At 41.0% G+C, this 23,576-nt stretch overlaps 1 protein-coding gene across 7 annotated transcripts in view; it reads right to left on the reverse strand.

Annotated features, from left to right (window-relative positions):
• Positions 1 to 23,576, reverse strand: part of myrf (myelin regulatory factor) — a 269,264-nt gene that overhangs the window by 54,319 nt on the left and 191,369 nt on the right. For all 7 annotated transcript variants that reach the window (XM_069899350.1, XM_069899342.1, XM_069899366.1 and 4 more), the window contains exons 7-11: positions 22,394 to 22,494; positions 19,659 to 19,782; positions 7,092 to 7,287; positions 5,510 to 5,586; positions 4,299 to 4,409 (exon numbers count right to left, since the gene is read on the reverse strand). In XM_069899350.1, coding sequence (XP_069755451.1) covers positions 4,299 to 4,409; positions 5,510 to 5,586; positions 7,092 to 7,287; positions 19,659 to 19,782; positions 22,394 to 22,494 — 609 coding nt within the window. The remainder of the gene's footprint in view (positions 1 to 4,298; positions 4,410 to 5,509; positions 5,587 to 7,091; positions 7,288 to 19,658; positions 19,783 to 22,393; positions 22,495 to 23,576) is intronic.

Below are 23,576 nucleotides of genomic sequence, written 5' to 3' on the forward strand. Positions count from 1 at the left end.
TTTTTACCCCGTGTATAATACGACCTCCCCTCCCCTCACCCGCCTGTGTCATGCTGCTGTCTACTGCTCGCCCACCCGAGTCACGCTGCCGCTCACCCGCCTGGCTGCCTGAGTCACACTGCCATCTACTGCTCGTCTGCAGAAAATTAAAAAATTTTTTTACTCTTGAGTATAATGCGACCCCCCCTATTTTTGAGGGGAAAAAGGGGGAATTTTTTTTGCATTATGCTCGAATATTTACAGTACACAGAGGGGTGTTGAGGCCCAGGTCCGAGCTTTTTCTGATCAGACTTGAGGGAATGATGATGTTGAATGCCGAACTGTAGTTGATAAAAGGCATCCTGATGTTTGTATCTTTGCTGTCAAGTGTTCTAGGGTATTCTGTAGATCCAGTGAGATGGCTTTGCAGAAGACCTGTTGCTACAGTAGATAAACTGGAACAGATCCCTGTCGCTGCTCTGACAGGAACTAATATGTTTCACACCAGGCTCGCAAAACACTTCATCACTGTGGATGTGAGTGATACTGGTCAGTAGTCACTTTGGCAGGTTATTGCTCCCTTCTTGGGCACAGGTATGATTGAAGCCTGTTTGAACAGATGGGTCCCATGCCTTGCAGGAGTGAGATGTTGAAAATCCATGAATACATTGGCAAGATGGTCAGCAGAGAGTTTCAGTGCTCAGCCAGGTACTCTGTCCTTGGATTCACTTTCCTGAAGGCAGCCCACACATTATCCTTGAATATCGACAGTAGAGGATCATCAGGGGATATGGGGGTGTGCAGTGGTTCTTCCTTGTTCTGGTGGTCAAATCAGGCATAGAAGGCTGAACTCATCTGGGAGTGAACCTTTGCTGTCTCCTATTGCACCAGATTTAGTTTGTAGCAGGTTATATCATTTAGGCCCTGCTATAGCTTTCGGGTATCCTTTATTGTTTCCATTCTCATCTGGAATCTCCACTTTAGCCAGGAGATGGATTTTTGTAGGTCGTACTGGCTCCTTGTATAATGCTCTGCAGCTTCAGACTTAAATGCCTGTGATCTGGCTCTCAGGAGGTTCCAGATTTCATTGTTCATTCAGGGCTTCTAGTTGGGGGAAACCCTGAACGATTTGATGGGGAAACACTCATCCACAACTGTTTTGATAAAGTCTGTAAAAGCCCTGGTGTAAGCATTCAGATACTCAGCTGTGTTCTTGAATACCGCTCAACCACAGACTCGAGACAGTCCTGTAACCATTATTCAGCCTTCCACGACTACCTTCTGGTTGTCCTGATCTCTGGATCCTCTCTAAATGTCATTAGATATGGGGATAGTGCCGGAGGATTGGCGCATTGCGCATGTGGTTCCGTTATTTAAAAAGGGTTCAAGGAGGAAGCCTGGCAACTATCGGCCTGTAAGTTTGACGTCTGTGGTAGGTAAATTAATGGAGAAAATTCTTAGAGATAGTACTTATAAACATCTGGATAGACAGGGTCTGATCAGGAGCACTCAACATGGATTTGTGGGAGGAAGGTCATGTTTGACCAATCTGATTGAATTTTTTGAAGAGGTGACTAGGAATGTGGATGAGGGTAGCGCAGTGGATGTTGTCTATATGGACTTCAGTAAGGCCTTCGATAAGGTACCACATGGAAGGTTAGTTAGGAAGGTGCAGTCTTTAGGTATAAATTTTAAGATAGTCAAATGGATTGAACATTGGCTGAAAGGGAGAGGCCAGAGAGTGGTAGTGGATAATTGTCTGTCAGTTTGGAGGCCGGTGACCAGTGGTGTGCCTCAAGGATCTGTATTGGGCCCATTGTTGTTCGTTATATACATTAATGATCTAGATGATGGGGTGGTGAATTGGATTAGTAAATATGCAGACGATACTAAGATAGGTGGAATAGTGGATAATGAAGAAGGTTTTCAAGGATTGCAGAAGGTTTTGGGCTGCTTAGAAAAGTGGGCTGAAAAATGGCAGATAGAATTTAATGCTGATAAGTGTGAGGTGCTTCATTTTGGTAAGAAGAATCAGAATAGGACATACGTGGTAAATGGGAGAGCATTGAGGAATACAGAAGAGCAGAAAGATTTAGGAGTAACGGTACATCGTTCCCTGAAGGTAGAAACTCACGTGAATAGGGTGGTGAAGAAGGCTTTTAGTATGCTGGCCTTTATCAATCATTGCATGGAATATAGGAGTTGGGAGGTGATGTTGAGATTGTATAAGACGTTGGTGCAGCCTAATTTGGAGTTCTGTGTGCAGTTCTGGTCACCTAATTATAGGAAGGATATAAACAGAGTGGAGAGAGTGCAGAGAAGGTTTACCAGAATGTAACCTGGGTTTAAGCATCTAGAGTATAGGGAGAGATTGGACAGATTAGGTCTTTATTATTTGGAGCGTAGAAGGTTGAGAGGGGATTTGATAGAAGTATTTAAGATTATGAAAGGGATAGACAGAGTGGATGTGGATAGACTATTTCCGTTAAGAGGAGGAAAGATTAAAATAAGAGGACATGAGTTAAGAATTAAGGGGCAGAGGTTTAGAGGTAACATGAGGGGGAACTTCTTTACTCAGAGAGTGGTAGCCGTGTGGAATGATCTTCCGGGAGAAATAGTGGCGGCGGAGTCAATTGTATTATTTAAGAAAAGGTTGGACAGGTATATGGATGAGAAGAAGATGGAGGGTTATGGGCATTGTGCAGGGAGGTGGGACTAGAAAGGGGTGTTTGGTTCGGTGCGGACTAGAAGGGCCTAATGGCCTGTTTCCGTGCTGTAATTGTTATGTTATGTTATGTTTTTAGGCTTTGTCTATATAAAGTGTTACAGAGTCCAGAGGACCCCAAAAACCAGCAGCAATAGACATGCACCACAACACAGGGTTACTTAAACAAAAGTAGTTTTTAATTATGTTTGAACAAGAAAACAGAATTGAACTTAACCTGCCTAACTATTTAACCCCCCCCCCCCCCTCTAATACTAAGCACAGGTGTGTGTAATGTATATTTAAGATTAGAAAAGTTCTTTGGATCTCACTGGTTGCAGGCAATTCTTGTACTGTGCACAGAAGTTAGCATGAACAAAGTTCACCAGTCTTTGGTGCTTAACAGGCAAATGGTTACCATTCAGGAGGGTTCTTGCTGATTTTCAGAGAGAGATTCCTTTTCCAGGACATCTGCAACTGATTCCTTCTCAATCAGTCTTCCTGACGAAACTTGCCCCCTTCAGGGTTCTCCAGATGATCCTCTTTCTTTCAGGTCACCTTTCACACTGCCAGTCTTCTCCTTTGACCAGGCAGCCTTCCAAAGTTTGCAGCTTGTCCCTCTGGAACAGATTTCTGTCTCTCTCCTCTCTGTTTCACACCCTTTCTCTCTGAGAGCAAAAATCTTCTCCTCTGCCTGCAAAGATCACATGCTCTCCCAGGCAAGCTGCTGTCAATACTTCGTTGCCACCTGCAAAAAGCATTCTGCAAATGTCCTGCAAATATTCTGTTTTAAAATGTGTGTGTGCAAGCTACTCTAACAATTCCTCCCAAACTACCTCTAAATACTCTGTCACAAAAGGCAGAAGCATCACAGCCAGGTGACCCAACTTACTCAAAATGTTGTCTCGGGAAGAATGGTAGACCTTCATTATTTTGGTGTAGCAGTGATCAAATGTGCTGGGACCTCAGATACAGCAGGTCACGTGCTGGTGGCAATTGGGCAGGAAGGAGCATCTCTTGTTTACTGACCAAATCTTGCTGCTTCACGAGTGCCTGTTTGTAATTGGCACGGATATAAACTGAGCCCTTCTTCAGGCCAAAAACATTGGTTATATAGCTTTACCTCTGATTGATGTTACGAGCCCTGCTGAGTTCCCCCAGTATTTCTCTGCTTTTACTCGAATCACAGCATGTTTCACTTTAATTCAATAGGGCTTGTTACTATTCCAGTATCTCCTTTACACCAGAAACAACCTAATATAGGAACTCAGAAGGTCGAGCAGCATCAGTGAAAGAAAAAGAATGGTCAATTTTTCAGGCCAGAACCCTTCATCAAAACTTTCTTTACTTTCCCTCTATCTTTAATCGTCTGTGGGTAATAAGAGTGAATTTTAATTTAGTCTTTATACATGAACAGGCACACAGGCAAGAATGAATACATCTTCATTCACTATACAAACAATGATCAGTCAGGAATCTGGCTGCTGCTTTATCTTGTAGAATAATAATCCATTGAGTAATAAACTGAACACCTAAACCACAATTAAATCAGAGGAGTAAAAGAGGGGAATCTTTCAGTTTTTCATGGATAATAGGAACCTTTAATAGTTCTCACCTTTGGTCCGGATTGGGTTTGCCCTTCTTTCTCATGTTGTTAGCTGTTGTTTCGCTGAAATGTAACCTTCCAACTGTAACCTTTGTGACCTGATCAGAGGGGATGTTAATTCTGTTGGAACCAAAGACATCTTTAAGCTTCCTGAATCTACCAAAATCATTCAGTAGATGTCGCACCATTACAAACCCAGTCTTACCCTGGACCTTAAAATATTCATATTTATCCCACAATCAATGTCTCAAAACACTGTCAAACCCTTGTAATGTATCTCATTATTCCAGTCTACCCTTCGTGTTCACTGAACCCTGTATAGAGTTTACAATTATTTAAGTTCACTTCTCCTCTATCTTACTGTTTGTCTTTTATTTTTCTTTCTTTGGCTTGGCTTCGCAGACGAAGATTTAAGGAGGGGTAAATGTCCACGTCAGCTGCAGGCTCGTTTGTGGCTGACAAGTCCGATGCAGGACAGGCAGACACGGTTGCAGCGGTTGGTTGGTTGGGGTTGGGTGTTGGGTTTTTACTTTTAAGTTATTACTTAAAAAGGAAACACCCCATCTTATGCAACATAAAAGAAATAGTTAGACTTGAACACACTTTGTCAAATATCTATTCAAAATGCTGGAAATACTCAGTAGTCAGGCTGTATCAACCTAAAACCAAGCCTATTTCTATCACCATAAGCTGCTGCCAAACTTGATGAGTACTTGTGGCATTTTCTTCTTTTACTTCAATTTCTGGCATCTGAAGCATTTTGCCAAGAGACTTTTGTTAAACCTCCACTCTTTGTTCCTTGTGCCACCTCCTAGCTATAGAAAACAATCCAAATCACTTAGTGCTTGCCCTATGTCCCTCCCAAATGTTCAAGTCCATAAGTACAAGTTGAAGGTAGCAGAGGTTAGTGATGGATGGCATTCAACTAAAGGAAAAATGAACAGAGAAATGGTGATTGTTAAACAAACATGCACACGCACGCACACACACCACTCACAACATTCCTTAATGAAAGCAACAGGAGAATTTACCACTTTCATTTACATAGTCTTAGTTTCATAACAATTGATGCATAAGAGAGCAACTTGTTTCCTTGACCCGCTGGATGCTGTTGACTGAGCCAAGCTGCCATTCTAATGTACAAATGAAAGTGGCTCTCCATTGAATGACAGACCTGATTCCTAAAGTACACAAAAAGCACCTATGGGAATTGTACTCACGTGACTGGATTGAAGGGCCGTTTGCTGCGGTCTGACTGTGACTGCTCAATGTTGATGCTCTGGTTCATTGCTTCCAACTTCCAAAGAACAAGTATAACAAAATCAGCAAACATGGGACATTCTCAACTCTTTGTCAACTTTACTGCTTTACAGCTTGATTTGATTCTTGTATAAAAATCTAAGTCAGAAATGTAACTGAAATGGTGTCAACATGACTATCTCTTGCCCTTCAGAGAGGAATAGTTCCAATCCAATAGGGGTGGATTTGTAACTTGATTTATTTTGAAATGTACAGCTTCTCAATTTTTATGAGAAACAATGAAGGCAGCTAGTAATGGATATTGACTGACACAATGGTTTTTTTGTCTTCAAATTAAATAACTCATTGGATATAAACAAAGTATAACATCTACATAATGTCTTGGGCTGAAAGATGCAATTTTTTTTGACACATCCCAGCACCCATACACTTGGGTATTGTGGGGCTTAGGTCAGGGGGCCAGGCTGTGCAATAAAGAATAATGCATTGAAAAATACAAAGCAAATCCATTGCTTCTTGCACTCTCCAAACTATTTGTGGGTAATCAGCCCTAGGGCACCCTATTGTTCTGAGCCTTACTGTATTTACTTATAAAACATCTGCCCAGCCTCACCCAAACCTTGGTCTGACAATGTGATACCTGACTTGTACCTTCCACATGTGATTAGGTTACATCAGCCTGATGTTGGGTAGCTAGATTCTCATTCAAATCTGTCCCAGACTGGGAGAGCATCATTTGCCTGTTGCAATGGTTCATAAGAGACAAGCTTTCTTAGCTCAATCTAATGTTAGATTTTGAATCTGTTAATTGTCTTAGCACTTCCCTAAATATCTGATTTGTTCCACAAATAATGCATTATGGCTGTACAGTATATCATGTACAAGACACAATGCTCCTTTGGGCTTCTAAGAATGGACCTTCTAAATTTACTACCATGTAGCAATTGAATGCAACAGATAAATGGAATCACCAACATTCCAAGTTTCCTTCCTTGTCATGGACTCAGAAATATATCATTTCTTCGTCCTCAATGGGATCAAATCTTCGAACATCTTGCATGACTGGATTGCAGAGGTGGCTTGCCACCATCTTCTGAAGGACATGCAATAAATACAAAGCCTTCCTGGAGGCACCCTCACCCAAAGAATAGATCAAAATAGGATCGGATGTCAAGATATCTAAATAGACAATAAAAGAATTTCACATCAACACAGCAAAAATGCAGAGCTACATGAGAGGGGATCATAGCAATCCTCCCACTCTATGGCCTTTAATCAGAGGCCAGCTTGCTTCATTTCCATTCAGTTGATGAGCTCACACATTCAACAGCAGCCAATAAGCAATTGACCTTTTGTGGGTGATGGGTGTAGAATATATGAGTAGCATCCTTGACTGGACCATTGCAATCTTCAGTCAAAAGCTGGATGACTAATTTTGTGGTAACATTTGCAACAAAGAGAAATTTTATCCAAGAACTAAATATACTCAATACTAAATCTAGCCCATTCCCACTCCTTCCCCTGCCACCAAGGGGCACCCACCTTTACTCCATGCAATTTCAGGAAGAAGAAATCAATTGGCTTGAGCCCCTCAGGAGTTTTCACATATTTAGGGTCACCCATCATGCCAACATAAACAGTGACCTGGAAGTGGTTCTTCTTTTGGCAAACAAAAGCATCGTCAGGGACAGAGAAGTTAAAGCCTTTGTCAGCATCTACTCTATAGCTAGGATTGGGTCTGTAAGAGAAAGGAAAAAAAAACTTTCAGGAAAGATACTAATATCAAGTTATGTACAACCATAGACATAGAACCATTATGGTTTCCATTATAAAATCTCTTCAAAACAAAAGGTCTGAGAAAACAAAGGTGGATGAATTTCTTGTGAGAGCCCAAAGGTTTTGTCAAGAAGTGGATTTGAAAAAAGTACAGGGCAGGAGGGATTTAGGGTGGGAGAGCACAGTCAGAGCATCAACGAATTGGGAGGAAAATAGAAAAGAAACATGGAGGACTGAAGAACAGAACATAGGGCAGTGGAGCAACTTATGAGGTTGGCATGACTATGGGAACAGTAAAAAGGATAGGGATACTTCATAATGCGTCAGTGCAGTGTGAATCAATATAGGGTGAAGAATACTGGGGCAATGGCAACCAAAAATAAGTCAAGACTCTGAGCTTGAAACTAAAACATGGTAACCTTACCATCTCATATGAACAGTCAAATAGATTGTGGAAGAGTTGAGCATATATTATGACATTTAAGCCAGCTGGACTGCTCATAGTCAGTTTCATATTTATTGCATAGGGCCTCTCCTCCTGATCAAGAGAGATGCTCATGCAGCAAGTAGTCTATAAAAGGCATTGGACTGGATCTGTGCAGGGTTGGGAGGGTAAAGACGTACTTGTACCCAGGTCAGGAACAGCTCAGGAGCAGACCACACTTTTAAACAAATGAGAGCTTTCAGAGGCTGGAGGGTGGGACAATGATGTGAATAATGGAAGAGTGATCAAATTGACAATAGGTAAAAATTATTTCTGTATTTTATGTTCAGTATCTTCATTGGCTTAGGTCTAATTAAAGGGACATCAGTCTCCAAAGGTATGAATGCACCTTTTCTTGCCGATCAGGAGTATGGCCCGGATACAGTAACAAAAGTCTCTTGCTCCATACACTGGTTATTGAATGTGTTATGCAAGTGACATGTATCTCACTTCTTTCAGCATTGCAGCTGAGATCATGTATCTCATCGGTTTAAGATGTGTGAATCAGTATGTTATTTTTCACTTCAATTGAAATAAAAGCTCACTGGTTTGAGTCTAATATGCAAAACCAGATTTGCAACTAGGTAGCATGTTGAATAATTGAAAAGACATTAAGTGTGGAAGAAAATAGCTGACATTCTTACTGCCATCACCATTCTTGTCTCGTTCTCTTTTAGCAACAAATTCAATTTAGCCCAGAATCTTGATGAAGAGTCTGTGCCAAGATTTCTGGCCATTTATTTAGGCTTTTCCATTAAAAAAAAATCTTTGATAGGACATGAAAAATAGCACTAGATTTACTGTAGAAGTGAATGTCAACTTTAAAAGCGGTACGATCTTGACCTTTGTAAACCAGAATGACATTTCTGAGTCAGAGCGAATAAGTAGTCAGGATCTAGTTTCCTTTTCCTTGCTGAGCAGGGGGATCCTGTGACTGAGATAAGTTTTTTTTGGATAACCAAGGCTCACTTTCTAAGTAAGGACTATATTATAAAGATATCCAATTTTATTGGCAGATGTGGTGCAGATCAAAAGCAGTGTGCGGTGACATTCAGTGATAGATGGTTACAGAAAATTGTAAAGGCTTTAAGATGCTCCTGTGCCATTTCACAATAAACAGATGCAAAACTTAACAGCATGGTGGCTTTTATATTGTTCTGTGTGGTTTTGTGGTTTTCTTTACTGCTGTAAATGTACAGAAGTGGAATGCCAGAACGTAATCTCAAATCCCTGGAATGTGAATTTCCTTTGACGTCGTCATTTTCCAAAGCAGACACCCAAACATCTCATCACTTTCAGTATCTTTCATATCAAATAGTTAGGGACTTCACCCAAACACAGCCAATTATTTATGAGCAATCTGAATGAACAGTGAAATGAGTACATTAACCCATTGCACAGTAAGCAGAAACCAAAGGCAAGTATTGTACAAGGAGGAATTGAATTTGTTGCTAAAGGAATTACATGGGTTTAAGTTTGAGCTTGGAACCTAATCCTGTGATCGTTTTGCATCTTCTCTCAGTTACGAGTGGGTGAGTGGGGTTACGTTGAGTGGGCTGAGGTTGCTTAAGTTGGAAAAGAGGTAAAACGGTGAGGTGCAATCAATGGTCAGTTTACGATTAACCCACAGCTATTTGACAGCCCTGTTGAGAGTGACACTGTGCCCGCAAAAATGCAAGGAATGTAATTGCAGCAGGTTCATAACTAGTTGCTAGGAAACTAGGCTTTAATATTCCCCACATTAGGCAAGAAATCACAACTCCAATGGGAATGTTTAAACTCAACATTTAAACACACGTCAGCTCCGGACAGCTTTGAGCATGTGTTTTTTGTCTATCAGCATTCTATCAGAATTCCAACCCCCCAAAAAATACAGCTAGGTCATCAAACAGTTCCGTGAACAGGCCTACATTCAGCACTGACACCCAACCAGAAATTCACATAACACCCATTTCTTGCAATGGATTTTTCCATTCAATTGAAGAATGGCCTTGAGGTTACACTTTTTAATCCTCTTATTTGTTTCAATGCAGATTGTAGCTTTCAACTATTTTTACAGAGAATCTTCTTAAGATTCATCTTGCCCTTGGCAGAATTAGATCATCTTGAGTTTGTGTTGCAGTTCTTAAAATCAGGTGGCTGTGTTTGTGATCAAACGGAATTAAGTTATAGATTTTGCACAGTTTGAATGCATCTCCTCATCAGCCCCTGTGCATGTATTATGCACATAGGTGTAAAGAAACATTTCAGTGCTCTCCAATGAAGCTCTATTCTGTATAGGAGAGGGCAGTTCAGCTATAGCGCAGAAAGTTGGTGTATTTCAGGTTAAAAAATTCTTTTGCCATCAGGACTCTGTCAAACTTCATCATTTGCTGAGAGTTTGTAGTAAAGAGGGCAAAGAGATTTAAACCACATGCAATAGTTTGGAGCCCAAAGTGTAATGCACTTTAATAAATGCCTCTGACAGCAACAAGGAGCAGCTGTGTGGAAATTCAAACCAACAACTTCAACAAGGTCAGTGAGTAGTCAGTCAGTCATCACTGGGCTGGGTTTTAAGACAGAGGAATTCACAATCGGAGTAAGAATGCGGCAGAGATAGAGAGGAGAGGTAGAAAGTAAAGAAAATATAGGGAAAGAAAATATAGGTGTAAGCAAAGATAATAGGAAAGAAATGGGGCAACAGAAAAAGAAAAAGAGAAAGGGAGACTATTAGTAGAAAAAAATCAAAATTAAAAGATTGAGAACAGAAGTGAAGGAATAGCTATTAAAGTTAAATACAACTAATTCAGCAGTGGTATCCAGATTAACGAAACAGTAAAGATGATGTTAATAAAGATGAGTAAACTTTACCCCTGGGCCAGAACATGCAGACAGTGGATTTGTAATGAGCCATCAAAAAGAGCACGGCTGCGCAATCCATTCTTTTCATGCCTGTGCACTGTGGAGCAGAAGTTGGGAATGCCCAGGAGGTCGGATGTACAAACATTTGACCTCTCATTCTACCTCCTGACTCAACACTGTGTCCAGTGACATTCCACAAATTGCTGTGCCAAGGAACTGGCTGCACTTCATATCTAGCCCTTCAGCCTTACAACAGCCAAAGCTGGCACATACAGTATTGTCCCTGTTTTTTTGAACCAGGATTGACAACCTTAATTGAAAAGGTACAGTATATTTCACCAAGTTGTCTTTTATGTTTTTCTTTATTTAAATGTGTATTTATATTTTAATGAATTACAGCAGTTTGGCATGTTTTTCTATTTTAAAATTTTTTACTGCTTCAAGTTATTTTATTGGCTGCTGCAATATAATGATGCACATTTCTTGAAAAAATCAAATTGGATTATGTTAATCCATATTTTGTGATATTGTGCACATTTTGGCCATTATGAATCTTTGGGACTCCACTGTCCATGTTATGCCAGTTTCATGGCTCAGTTGTCCTTTGATGCACAGTGAGCTGTAAGTGAACAAACCTCTCCATCAACCCATGGATTTCTGGTAGTTTGCATGGTTTGTAGGCTCTCTCTAGATGTCTGGTTCAAGTCAAGTTGCATTTATTTGTCGTTTCTTACCATAACCATTGCAGGACTGGTTATTTACATGGCTAAATTACAACAGAAACTTTTTTTAAATAAATAACTTATCACTTATAAATATCATGTTATATATGCTAGCCCCGTGTCCCTGGAGTTTAGAGCCTCATGACTTGGGGGGAAATACTGTTTTGCAATCTGGTCGTGAGGCCACGAACGCTTTGGTACCTCTTCCCGGATAGCAGGAGGGAGGGATGTGTGGAGCCCTTCATAATGTTAATGGCTTTCCACAAACATCGGCCGTTATACAAATCTGTCATGGCAGGGAGAGAGACCCTAATAATCCCCTCAGTAGTCTTTACTATCTGCTGTAGAGGCTTGCGTTCTGAGATGTGCAGTTCCCGAACCAGGCAGTGATGTAGTTAAATAGGATGCTCTCAAAGCATCTCCTGTAGAATGTAGTGAGAGTGGAAACTGGACTTTCCTCAATCTCTCCAGGAAGTAAAGGCATTGTTGGGTTTTTTGGCAATGGTCTGACGTTGGGGGAACCAGGAGAGATTCTCCGCCAGGTGATCCAATTGGGTCTAGTGATCATAATTCTGTTAGTTTTAAGGTAGTTTTAGGGAAGAGCAAGGAGGGGCCTAAAGTTGAGGTTCTGGATTGGAGAAGAGCAAATTTCGAAGGAATAAGAAGGGATTTGGGGAGTATTGAGTGGGACAGGATATTTTCAGGTGAGGGTGTAAATGAAAAATGGAGGATATTCAAAAAAGAAATTTTGAGTATACAGAGTAGTTATGTCCCAGTGAGGATCAAAGGAAAGGCTGGAAGTCATAGGGAGGTTTGGTTTTCAAGGAATATTGGAAATTTAGTTAGGAGAAAAAGGGAGGTGTACAAGAGGTATAAAGGACAGGGAGCTGACAATTTGAAGGAGGACAACAAGGAGTGTAGAAGGAATCTTAAGAAAGAAATTAGAAAGGTCAAAAAAATGCACGAAGAGGCTTTGGCAGACAGAGTAAAAATAAATCCAAAGGGTTTCTATAAGTACATTAAAAGTAAAAGATTAGTGAGGGATAAAATTGGACCCCTTGTAGATAGTGAGGGTAGGCTGAGTGAGAAGTCAGAGGAAATGGGGGAAATTTTGAATGATTTCTTTGCCTCGGTGTTCACTAGGGAAAAAAATATTGAACCAGTTGAGGTAAAGAAAAATAGTGGGGAGGTAATGAAGCATATAAGGATAACCGAGGAGGTAGTGATGACTGTGTTGAAAAAGATAAAGGTGGATAAATCTCCGGGACCGGACAAAATATTCCCAAGGACACTCAGGGAGGCTAGTGGACAGATAGTGGGGCCATTAACAGAGATATTTAGGATGTCACTGGCCACGGGGGTGGTGCCAAAGGATTGGAGGGTGGCGCATGTGGTTCCGCTGTTTAAGAAAGGGTCTAAATGTAAACCTGGGAATTATAGGCCCGTGAGTCTGACGTCTGTGGTGGGCAAGTTGATGGAAAGTGTTCTGAGGGATGGTATTTACAAATATTTGGAGGTACAGGGATTGCTAGGGAGTAATCAGCATGGTTTTGTCAGGGGTAGATCATGCTTGACAAACATGATTGAGTTTTTCAAGGGGGTTACAAAAAAGGTTGATGAAGGGAAAGCTGTGGATGTTGTCTATTTAGACTTTAGTAAAGCTTTTGACAAAGTTTCCCAGAGGAGGTTAGGAAAAAAGGTGGAGGCATTAGGTATAAATGAGGAGGTAGTGAAATGGATTCAGCAATGGTTGGATGGGAGGTGTCAGAGAGTAGTGGTCAAAAATTGTTTGTCCAATTGGAGGCCGGTGACTAGTGGAGTTCCTCAGGATCAGTCCTGGGTCTACTATTGTTTGTTATATATATTAATGATCTGGAAGTAGGGGTGGAGAATTGGATAAGCAAGTTTGCAGATGATACAAAGATTGGTGGTGTTGTGGACAATGAGGAAGATTACCGTAGATTAAAAGGTGATTTAGGAAGGCTGGAGGTGTGGGCTGAGAAATGGCTGATGGAATTTAATACAGATAAGTATGAGGTGTTACATTTTGGAAAGGTGTGGTGAAGAAGGCATTTGGTATGTTGGCCTTCATAAATCGGAGTATTGAATTCAAGAGTAGGGAGGTTATGATGAAATTGTACAAGGCATTGGTGAGGCCAAATTTGGAGTACTGTGTACAGTTTTGGTCACCAAATTATAGGAAAGATAGAAACAAAATAGAGAGAGTGCAGAGAAGGTTCACGAGAATGTTGACAGGATTTCAAGGTTTGAGTTACAGGGAAAGGTTGTTCAGACTGGGGCTTTTTTCTCTGGAGCGTAGAAGATTGAGAGGGGACTTGATAGAGGTGTTTAAGATTTTAAAAGGGACAGACAGAGCAAACATGGATAGGCTTTTTCAATTAAGAGTGGGGAGATTCAAACTAGAGGGCATGGTTTAAGATTGAAGGGGGAAAATTATAAGGGGAACATGAGGGGAAATTTCTTTATGCAAAGGGTGGTAGGGATGTGGAAAGAGCTTCTGACAGACATGGTCAAGGCGGGATCATTGGTTACATTTAAGGAAAGACTGGATAGTTACATGGATAGGAGAGGACTAGAGGGGTATGGACTAGGTGCTGGTCAGTGGGACTGGGAAGGTGGGGATTTGTTACGGCATGGACTAGTATTAAGTGGTTATGTGGTTATATATATGGCATGTCAAGGAATTTGGTCCTCTTGACTACCTCAACGATGCTTCTGTCTTAGATGAGCCCAGGGAGGTGGCAAGGTCTATAAACAATAAATAGGTCTTCTCAATCAAGCAGTAACTCAAACAAAAGAGAGATTTAGGAAATCAGAGCCAGAATTTATTGTCATGGACACGTCATGAAATTTGTTGTTTTGAGGTACCATTACAGGTGCAAATATTGCTATAAATTACATTTAGAAAAAAAGTGAAACAGCAGAATTTGGTATCATCACCAATGAAAGATGTTTCTATGTCTCCACATGATCAAAGGATAGGATACAGATGAGGATGAGGACTGAGAAACAGAGATTTCTGTGAGGGGATACAAGGAAGAGGATGTGGGGAATGAGAAAGGAAACCATTACTTGTCCTGATTATGACAGGTTGGTCAAAAGTGGAACCAATTAGGCTTCACATTGAAGTCGATTATTGATATAGTTGTTGGATAATGTATGACCCAAAAAGAGCTACGCAAAAAGTTGGAAGAGAAGCAAAAGTGGTTGCAGCTGCTAGTAGGATGAGAGAAGCTGGGTTTATACAAAAGAAGCTCAACGATTTCCATTGGTGATAATAATTAAACTATTCTGTTATACCCCATCACTAACTCGTGTTTCACTTACTTTCTTTATAAATTCCCCAGTTTCCTCTTTTGGATCCCAGTTCAGCTCATTTCTTCTTATCTTTTATTGTATGGGATATGAACATTTAGTAATGCACACAGATCCTTCACCCTCACATTCCCCCCCCCCCCACCCCCCACCGTTTGCCCTTGAGCTTGCTTCATCAAATGCTGCACTCTTTATATCAAGATCCTCCCACAGAGGAGGTTAAGAATTCCTGAATTTTACCACATTAACAATAAAGCAATTAATTTCTATGTGTGCCAGTTTATTGTGCATGTTGAAAAGTCAAAATTTGTATCATGTGCAATTTGGAAAGGCTACACAAATCATCCTATTTGTTCAGTTTGCAACTGCTCAAGTAGAATGTTACCATTTTAATAAATAGAATGTGATAGCTTAAAGTGTTATGGTCTCCATAAACTTGTTTGGAATTTTATTTCTCTTCAGAAAGGAATAAAGAGAGAATAATTCCTGATCATTTCCTTACTATAATTGTTGACTGATGTGAATTGAAGAAGCACTACCAAATCAACTAATGTAGCTGCCCTGTTTTTGAGCAACAGGACAAGCATTTGCCAAACATTTTTAAAACAACCTGATACAGCAATCATTTTGCGATTAAAGTTATCAGTCAGAAGTGAAGAACACTGCCAGAACTATGTCACTTGCAGAATCTTTACAATTGTTCATTTTGAAACTGAGCAATCAGCTCGGGTTTGATTCTGCACCACCCCCACCTTCCTCATCCCCTTACTAATCCTGAGGAATTTAAGGAGTTACAGGGTGAAGCCGCTCCTTGGGTCTACTGATTGCTCACTGCCAATTTCTGTCCATCCATCATTCCTTATACATTGTCTCCAGCTTTCAGAAAACTTCCTAACTTAATCTCAGACAATGTTTCTTTTTGATGATTGTAAGTGCTTGTGAACAGAATACCTATTTCTCAGTCAGATTCAGCACAGGACTATCAGATCGCGAAGAGTTCAGGATTAGAGGAGCATCAAACTCCCTATTGACAATGATCCCTCCTTGTTAACTTAGGTTAACAAAGTTCCAGTGTGAGAACTTTTTTTCTGTTCACCACAATAGGAATCCTGTGGCTTCTCTCAATTATATGCTAATCAAATGCCAATTAGTCCTGAATTAGGGTCAAATGTTGTTTAGTGCCAAAAAGCTCAGGATTGAAAACATCCAATTTATATTGTGATGTTACAGTCAGTTATGAGAGGAGTCTTTTATTTATCCCGACTGAATTTAAATTTCATCTCAAGAGTGAAAGGCTACTGTCATAACATCATTTTTTAAATTCAAACTTGTTTTGTTAAGACAGACAAGTGGATAACAGTCAGGAAGGGGAAGGGGAAGAGACAGGGACAAGAGAGGAACCCTGTGGCTGTGCCCCTTGATAAAAAGTACTCCTGTTTGAGGACTGTTGAGGGGATGGGGGGGGGGTGGGGGGAAACAGCCTACCTGGGGGAAGCAACAGTGGCAGAGCCCCTGACCCCTGGCACAGAGTCCTGCCCTGTGGCTCAGAAGGGTAGGGAAAGGAAGAGGAGGGCAATAGTGATAGGAAACTCTATAGTTAGGAGGTCAGACAAGCAATTCTGTGACACAGGAAGGAAACTTGGATGGCGGTTTGCCTCCCAGGTGCCAAGGTCCGGGATGTTTCAGATCGTGTCCAAGGTATCCTGCAGTGGGAAAGAGAACAGCCAGAGGTCGTGGTACATATTGGTACCAATGACATAGGTATGAAAAGAGAAGTCGTCCTGAAAAAAAGATAATAGGAAATTAGGAAAGGAGTTAAGAAGCAGGACCACAAAGGTAGTAATCTCTGGATTACTACCTATGCAAAGAGAGAATGAGGCGTGGCTGAGGAATTGGAGCAGGGACCAGGGATTCAGATTTCTGGACCATTGGGATCTCTTTTGGGGCAGGTGGGACGTACAAAAAGGATGGGTTGCACTTGAATCCCAAGGTGACCAATATCCTAGCGGGGAGGTTTACTAAGGCTACTGGGGAGAGTTTAAAATAGAGTTGTTGGGGAGTGGGATCCAAACTGAAGAGACTGGGGAAGAGAAGGTTTGCTCACAAATGGAGAAAGCTTGGAGGCAGTGTGTGAGGGCAGATAGGCAGGTGATAGAGAAGCACTCAGATGGACCATTCGAGATGTGTCCATTTTAACGCAAGGAATATTGTAAACAAAGCAGATGAGCTTACAGAATGGACTAATACTTGGAGCTATAATGTGGTGGCCATTACAGAAACTTGAATGGCTCAGTGACAGGATTGGTTCTTCAAGTGCCAGGTTTCAGAAAGGACAGGGAGGGAGGCAAAAGAGGCGGGGGTGGGGCCACCCAGTATGAACAGGGATATCGAGGAGAAGATAGGGAAACAGATTCTGGAAAGGGGCAGCAATAACAGGGTTGTCAGATTTAAATTTCCCAAATATCAATTGGCATCTCCCTAAAGCAAGGGGTTTAGATGGGGTGACGTTTTTTAGGTGTGTTCAGGAAGGTTTCTACAAGAGGAGAGTCTGTACTTGATTTAGCATTGGGAATTGAATGTCAGGCATCAGATCTCTCAGTGGGAGAGCATTTTGGAGATAATGATCATAATTCTATTTCCTTTACAATAACATTGGAGAGAGGTAGGAACAAACAAGTTTGAAAAATGTTTAATTGGAGTAAGGGGAATTATGAGGGTATCAGGCACGAAATTGGATGCTTAAATTGGGAACAGATGTTCTCAGGGAAAAGTACGGAAGAAATGTGACAAATGTTCAGGAGGTATTTGTGTGGAGTTCTCCATAGGTATGCTCCAATGAGACAGGGAAGTTATGATAAGGTACAGGAACCATGGTATACAAAGGCTGTAATAAATTTAGTCAAGAAGAAAAGCTTACAAAAGGATCAGAGAGCTTGGTAATATTAGAGATCTGGAAGAGTATAAGGCTAACAGGAAGAATCTTAAAAAGGAAATTAGGAGAGCCAGAAATTGAGAAGGCCTTGGTGGGCAGGATTAAGGAAATTCTACAAGTATATGAAGAGCTAGAGGATAAGACTTGAAAGAATAGAACCTATAAAGTATGATACTGGGAAAGTGTGTATGGAACCAGAGGAAGTAGCAAAGTTCTTAATGAATAATTTACTTCAGTATTCACTATGGAAAACAATCTTGGTGATTTTCAATAGACTGAAATGATGTGCTGGACATTTTGGAAAGTTGCATAGGTTGCTGAGACCAGATGAGATGTACCCCAGGCTGCTGTAGGAGGTGAGGGAAGAGATTGCTGAATCTCTGGCGATGATCTTTGAAACATCAATGGGGATGGATGTACTGGAGGATTGCGGATGTTGTTCCTTTATTCAAGAAATGGAGTAGAGATAGCCCAGGAAACTATAGACCAGTGAGTCTTACTTCAGTTGATGGAGAAGATCCTGATAGGCAGGATTTATGAACATTTGGAAAAACATAACATGAATAGTCAACATGGCTTTGTCAAGGGCAGGTCATGCCTTATGAACCTGATTGAATTTTTTGAGGATGTGACTAAACACATTGATGAAGGAAGATCAGTAAATGCAGTGTATATGGATTTGATAAGGTTCCCCATGCAAGGCTTATTGAGAAAGTAAGGAGGCATGGGGTCCAAAGGAACATTGCTTTATGGAACCAGAACTGGCTTCCCCACAGAAGGCAAATAGTGGTTGTAGATGGGTCACGTTCTGCATGGAGGTCGGTGACATGGTGTCCTCAGGGATGTGTTCTGGGACCCTTCATGATTTTTTAATGGCCTGGATAAGGAAGTGGAGGGATGGGTTAGCAACTTTACTGATGACACAAAGGTTGAGGGTGTTGTGGATAGTGTGGAGGGCTGTCAGAGGTTACAATGGGACATTGAAAGGATGCAAAACTGGGCTGAGAAGTGGCAGATGGAGTTCAACCCAAATAAGTGTGAAATGGTTCATTCTGGTAGGTGAAATATGATAGCTGAATATAGTATTTATGGTAAGACTGTTGGCAGTGTGGAGGATCAGAGGGATTTTGGTGTCCGAGTCCATAGGATGCTCAAAGCAGCTGCATAGATTGATTCTGTAGTTAAGAGGGCATAAGGTGTATTGGCTATCATTAATTGTGAATTGGATTTAGGAGCCGACAGGTAATGCTGCAGCTATATAGGACCTTGGTCAGACCCTACTTGGAGCATTGTGTGCAGTTCTGGTCAGCTCACTACTGGAAAGATGTGAAAGCTGTACAAAGGGTGCAGAGGAGATTTACAAAATTGTTGCCTGGTTTAGGGAGCATGCCTTTAGAAAACAGGTGGGGTGAACTCAGCCTTTTCTCCTTGGTGTGGCAGAGGATGAGAGGTGACCAAGGCATAGATTGTGTAGATAGTCAGAAACATTTTCCCATGTCTGAAATGGTTGCCAGAAGAGGACACGTGTTTAAGGTGCTGGGGAGTAGGTACAGAGGAAATATCCGGGGAACATTATTTTATGCAGAGAGTGGTGGGTGTGTGGATTGTGCTGTCGGCAATGGTAGCGGAGGCGGATACTTTTGGAGAGGTACTTGGAGGTTAGAAAAATAGAGGGCTATGGGAAAGCCTAATAATTTCTAAAGTAGGGCCATGTTCAGCACAACTTAGTGGGCCGAAGGGCCTGTATTGTGCTGTAAATTTTCTATATTTCCATGTTAAAGAAAAATGGCAATATTTGTGAGGTCACAGCATATGTTAATATATCAATATTCTAGACTCACCCATTGTGTCAATGGTTACAATAGAGTTGTATGGAGAGAAAGAAGGAATATGGTTCTGATATCACATGATCAGCGTGATCATATTGAATGGCAGCGCAGGTCTGAATGGTCTCCTCCTGCAGCTAGATTCCATATTCAAATATTATAATTCCAAATCTCACACTGGCTAATACTCACAGGTCTTTACAGTTAGCATCACACAGAATGGTCCATTTGTTCTGCTGGTGTGGCTGCCATTTTATGCACTGGTAGTTGGGGTCCAGATAGGAGCCATTCAAACTGTCATTGTCTTGCATTAACCCTAAAAAACCAATGGGAAGAAAGAGCATTGGTATCAAACTGAGCCAAGATTAAAAAAAAATCTCTTAAATAGCCAAGTCTTACTTCCCAATAAACTACAACCATTATTCAACAAAGAACCTTCTCCTATTGGTACTCTTTCAGGAAACTAGACCTCATGCCATGTTGACAATTTGCTAATGCAGTCCCTTGATGTCCACATGAAAGGAAGCAACCAGTAAATGGACATCATTAACAACTTGGCAGGAGAATGAACAACCCCGGAAGAGTAAACAGATGGATGCTCCCCTCCCTCTCCTCCAAACACCCTTAGAGATGCTGCTGAAGAGGAAGGTGGTGGAGATGGTGCAGTGCACCACTCAACGATGCTGCACAATGCACTGCAGAAGAGCACCAAAGTAAGTCAAGGCTCTGAAACCAATGTAGTCTTTATTCACTGTGATTCACATCCTTTTTTCCTCGATATAGAGAGGTTAAGAATACTAATTTTTGATAAAGCCAAATGCTCCAATCACATAACTATCTTCATTATGGAACCATTCTGCCAACAGTGTCTTTCTACAAGTATCTTTGCTGATTATCAAGGATGCCTCTTTTTTAAAAAAAGAGGTACAAGGCACTGGTATGTCTTGAGATTTTGAAATGATTGTCTTGAAAGAACTTCTCTGGGAGAAACCTGTTTCATTTTCTGCCTAAGAAAAAAGAACATACAACCAGGATGAATTGTACCCCTTCCCAACCTATCACTACACAAATAAAATCAGAGAAAATGGGTTTAATAGAAAGATGCACCAGTGACTCCGATAAGGGGATTGGTCGTCAGTAATTGTATTCCAAAACTAGTTTACTATTTTGCAAGTTGTGATAAGTAGAACGGTGCTAAAAAATGAGAAAAGATGAAAGGGTGTCTGACAAGGCTATTGATTAAGAGTCACAATTTCTTCACTGTCATGTACACAAATACATAAAAATTGATTTTGTTTATTTGTCCTGGAAAGCACACAGAGGTTCCATTAGCCGCTATGAAGATGGGAAAGAGAAGCGAAAAGGAATCCTTTCAGTGACATCGAGTGTCCACGAATCCCACCACATTTTTGATGCTGCAACCTCCTGCACTTAATCCTGATCCCCTGTAGTCATATGGCCTCCTGCCTAGTCCAGCACTAAACTTGAGTTGGAGGCACCCTCCTCGATTCCTGCTTCCAAACCCACAATGCAATTAAGAAGCCATTAGTGTCCAAGGCTCTTCAGAAACCCTGCTCACTTTCGGCTTCCTCACGAATCACAGTCCTAACATCTGGTTCATGAAAGTTGGTCTCCAGAAGCCCATGGCCCTCTGGCCACCAACCTCCATGCTGGTCTGCTGATGCCTCCTCCTATCCTGTATGGTACTCTCCCAAGCTTCTCCTTCATGACAGAGTAGTGCTCTCTTGCTCTGGTGCCCTGCAACGGTCTGCTGCTCTGACAGAGTGCACAATCCTCGTAGGCTGGCATCTGAACGGGGGTGTTGCCATCTTAGGCATGGAGTCGCCTGTTTCTTCTAGTAAAATAAACACTGCTGGACCCATTCTAAAGGTTGTTTAAACCAGCTTGAGGCTGAGAGATGGAAGGGCTGAGCAGAAGGATCCTGCAGGGGAGAACTGAAAGCTGTATCTCCATTCCTCCTCCCTATGCCATAGTTGTCCTGTGAGTAGTAAGGGATTACTTAAGGTGGCATGCAAGTTGAAAAAAAAGTTTGAAAATCACTGTTTTAATCGTCCCTAATTGTCTTGTTATGTGCACGGTTTTATAACTCCAAAGCAAATGGGCCTATGACAATTTTTATCAAGCAAAATATTTTAGTAACAATTGAGTCTAGAACAATGGTTCTCCACCTTTTCTTCCACTCATATACCACCTTAAGAAATCCCTTTCTAATCACAGAGCACCTATGGCATAGGGATTACTTAAGGTGGTATGTGAGTGGAAAGAAAATGTTTGAAAACCACTGGTTTACTGGAATACTTCAGCAGAATGGAAAAAACAATTGGTAAGAACAAATAATTAGATAACTTCTGATGATAATATTGGATGTGGAGTTCACAGACTTTCACCCGAAGATGAAGAATGCCCTTAGCTGTCCAAGGTATGTGACTCCAATTGCAATGTGGAGATGGTGGTACTCCCTTGAACACGCTATCTTTATCCTTCTTGGTAGAAGTGGTTGCAAATTTGCGTATTCTGTGTTAAAGTATCCTTGGCAAGTTTGTGCAGTGCACTATATAGATGATTCCCATTGCACCCAATGTATGACTGTGGTAGAGGGAGTGAGTATTTAAGGTGAATGTTTCTAATCTAAGACTCTTGGTCAGAAATGGGAAAAAGAGATAAGTTTGTTTTGAGATGCTGAGAAGATAGGGACAGATGGATAGGACTATAGAAATATCTCTGATAGGGAAAGTGTTTGACTGATGCCAGTTCAAAACAGTTTCCACAGAACCACTAAATAACCTCCCCCTCAGAGCAAATTAACACCTCCTGTCCAATATCATGGAAAGTAAAACAGTTAGGCAATTATCACTCTAATTTAAGTAACTGTGAGAAAAAAATAAAATCATAGATAACATTCTTACCTGGCTCCTGTTTTATCATTCCATTCAACATTTGAGTGTTCAAAGTGTTGGGTGGTGAGTCAGAATGTTTCCGTTTCTTGGCTGGATGCACAGGAATACCTCTGCAAAGAGATGAGACCTTATGGAGGCCAGTTGACAGAAGGGATTGGAAAAAGAAATTCTAAACACAGTCCTCTTTACGAGTTCAGCTAATTTAGGCTGCTCTGGGTTAGAAGTCATGCATAATTATCCAGACATTTTGAAATAATTCAATACAAATTAGACACAAATGGGACAGGTTTTTGCCAGATCCACAGCAAAAGTGCTGAGAGGGATGGCCACTTAGTGATATCCTACTGAGTGTGTCCATGCACAAACTCAAGCACACAAATCTTTTTGACTGATGGAAACAAACGGATTTAGAATTCAACCAATAGCAAATATTTCAAGTATGAAACTAAATGGATAAAGAATAGATATTTTCATAAACGAAAGGGTTGTATTAGAGAGCAATATTCTAAAAACAGTAAAACCCCTGGTATCCAGAATTCAAGCAACCAGCAGATTCAAGGAAATTAAATAATTAAAAAAAGATAAAATAATTGGTAAAAAATATGCAAGTTTAAAATTGTAAAAGTAAATGTTCTTTGAATTAACACATAAACCTTTGGTGAAGATGGGAGGAAATATTCAGCCAGCGAAGGGCCTTGGTAATGTTTTGCTCACAGCAGCTGTTTGAATAAAGTTGTTTGAAATAGAAATGGCGTCGCCCAGGATGAAGAGCTGGTTGATGCCGCTTGCCTTTGGGGTGATTCTCTTAAAGTGTCTCCTTATCCCTGCTTAGTAAGAGTTGCCTTGGTCAAAGGCTTTATCTGTAAATTTGGAGGAGAGGGGTGGGGTTATCCATAATGTTATTGTTCGTCTTTCGGGTTGCTCTATGGAGGGGGAGGAACCTGCAAATGCAGTGAAGGTTAAACGTTTTCAAAGAATGTGACTGAAAATAAAGTAAAATGCTTTAAGGTTTATACATACATGCACGTGAAATTTGTTCAGTGTAATTATAGCATGGTAATTTTTATTTTAAACTGTTTGTTCTTAATGCAGGCATATTGGTGAGGCATTGTCAGAATAAGCCTCAACGAGAAAATATACTTATCTGGCATTTACCAATCCCCATAAGTGCCAGGGGTTTTACTGTACATCA

The sequence above is a fragment of the Narcine bancroftii genome, chromosome 1 (assembly GCF_036971445.1).
Source record: "Narcine bancroftii isolate sNarBan1 chromosome 1, sNarBan1.hap1, whole genome shotgun sequence".
Lineage (NCBI taxonomy): Eukaryota > Metazoa > Chordata > Chondrichthyes > Torpediniformes > Narcinidae > Narcine > Narcine bancroftii.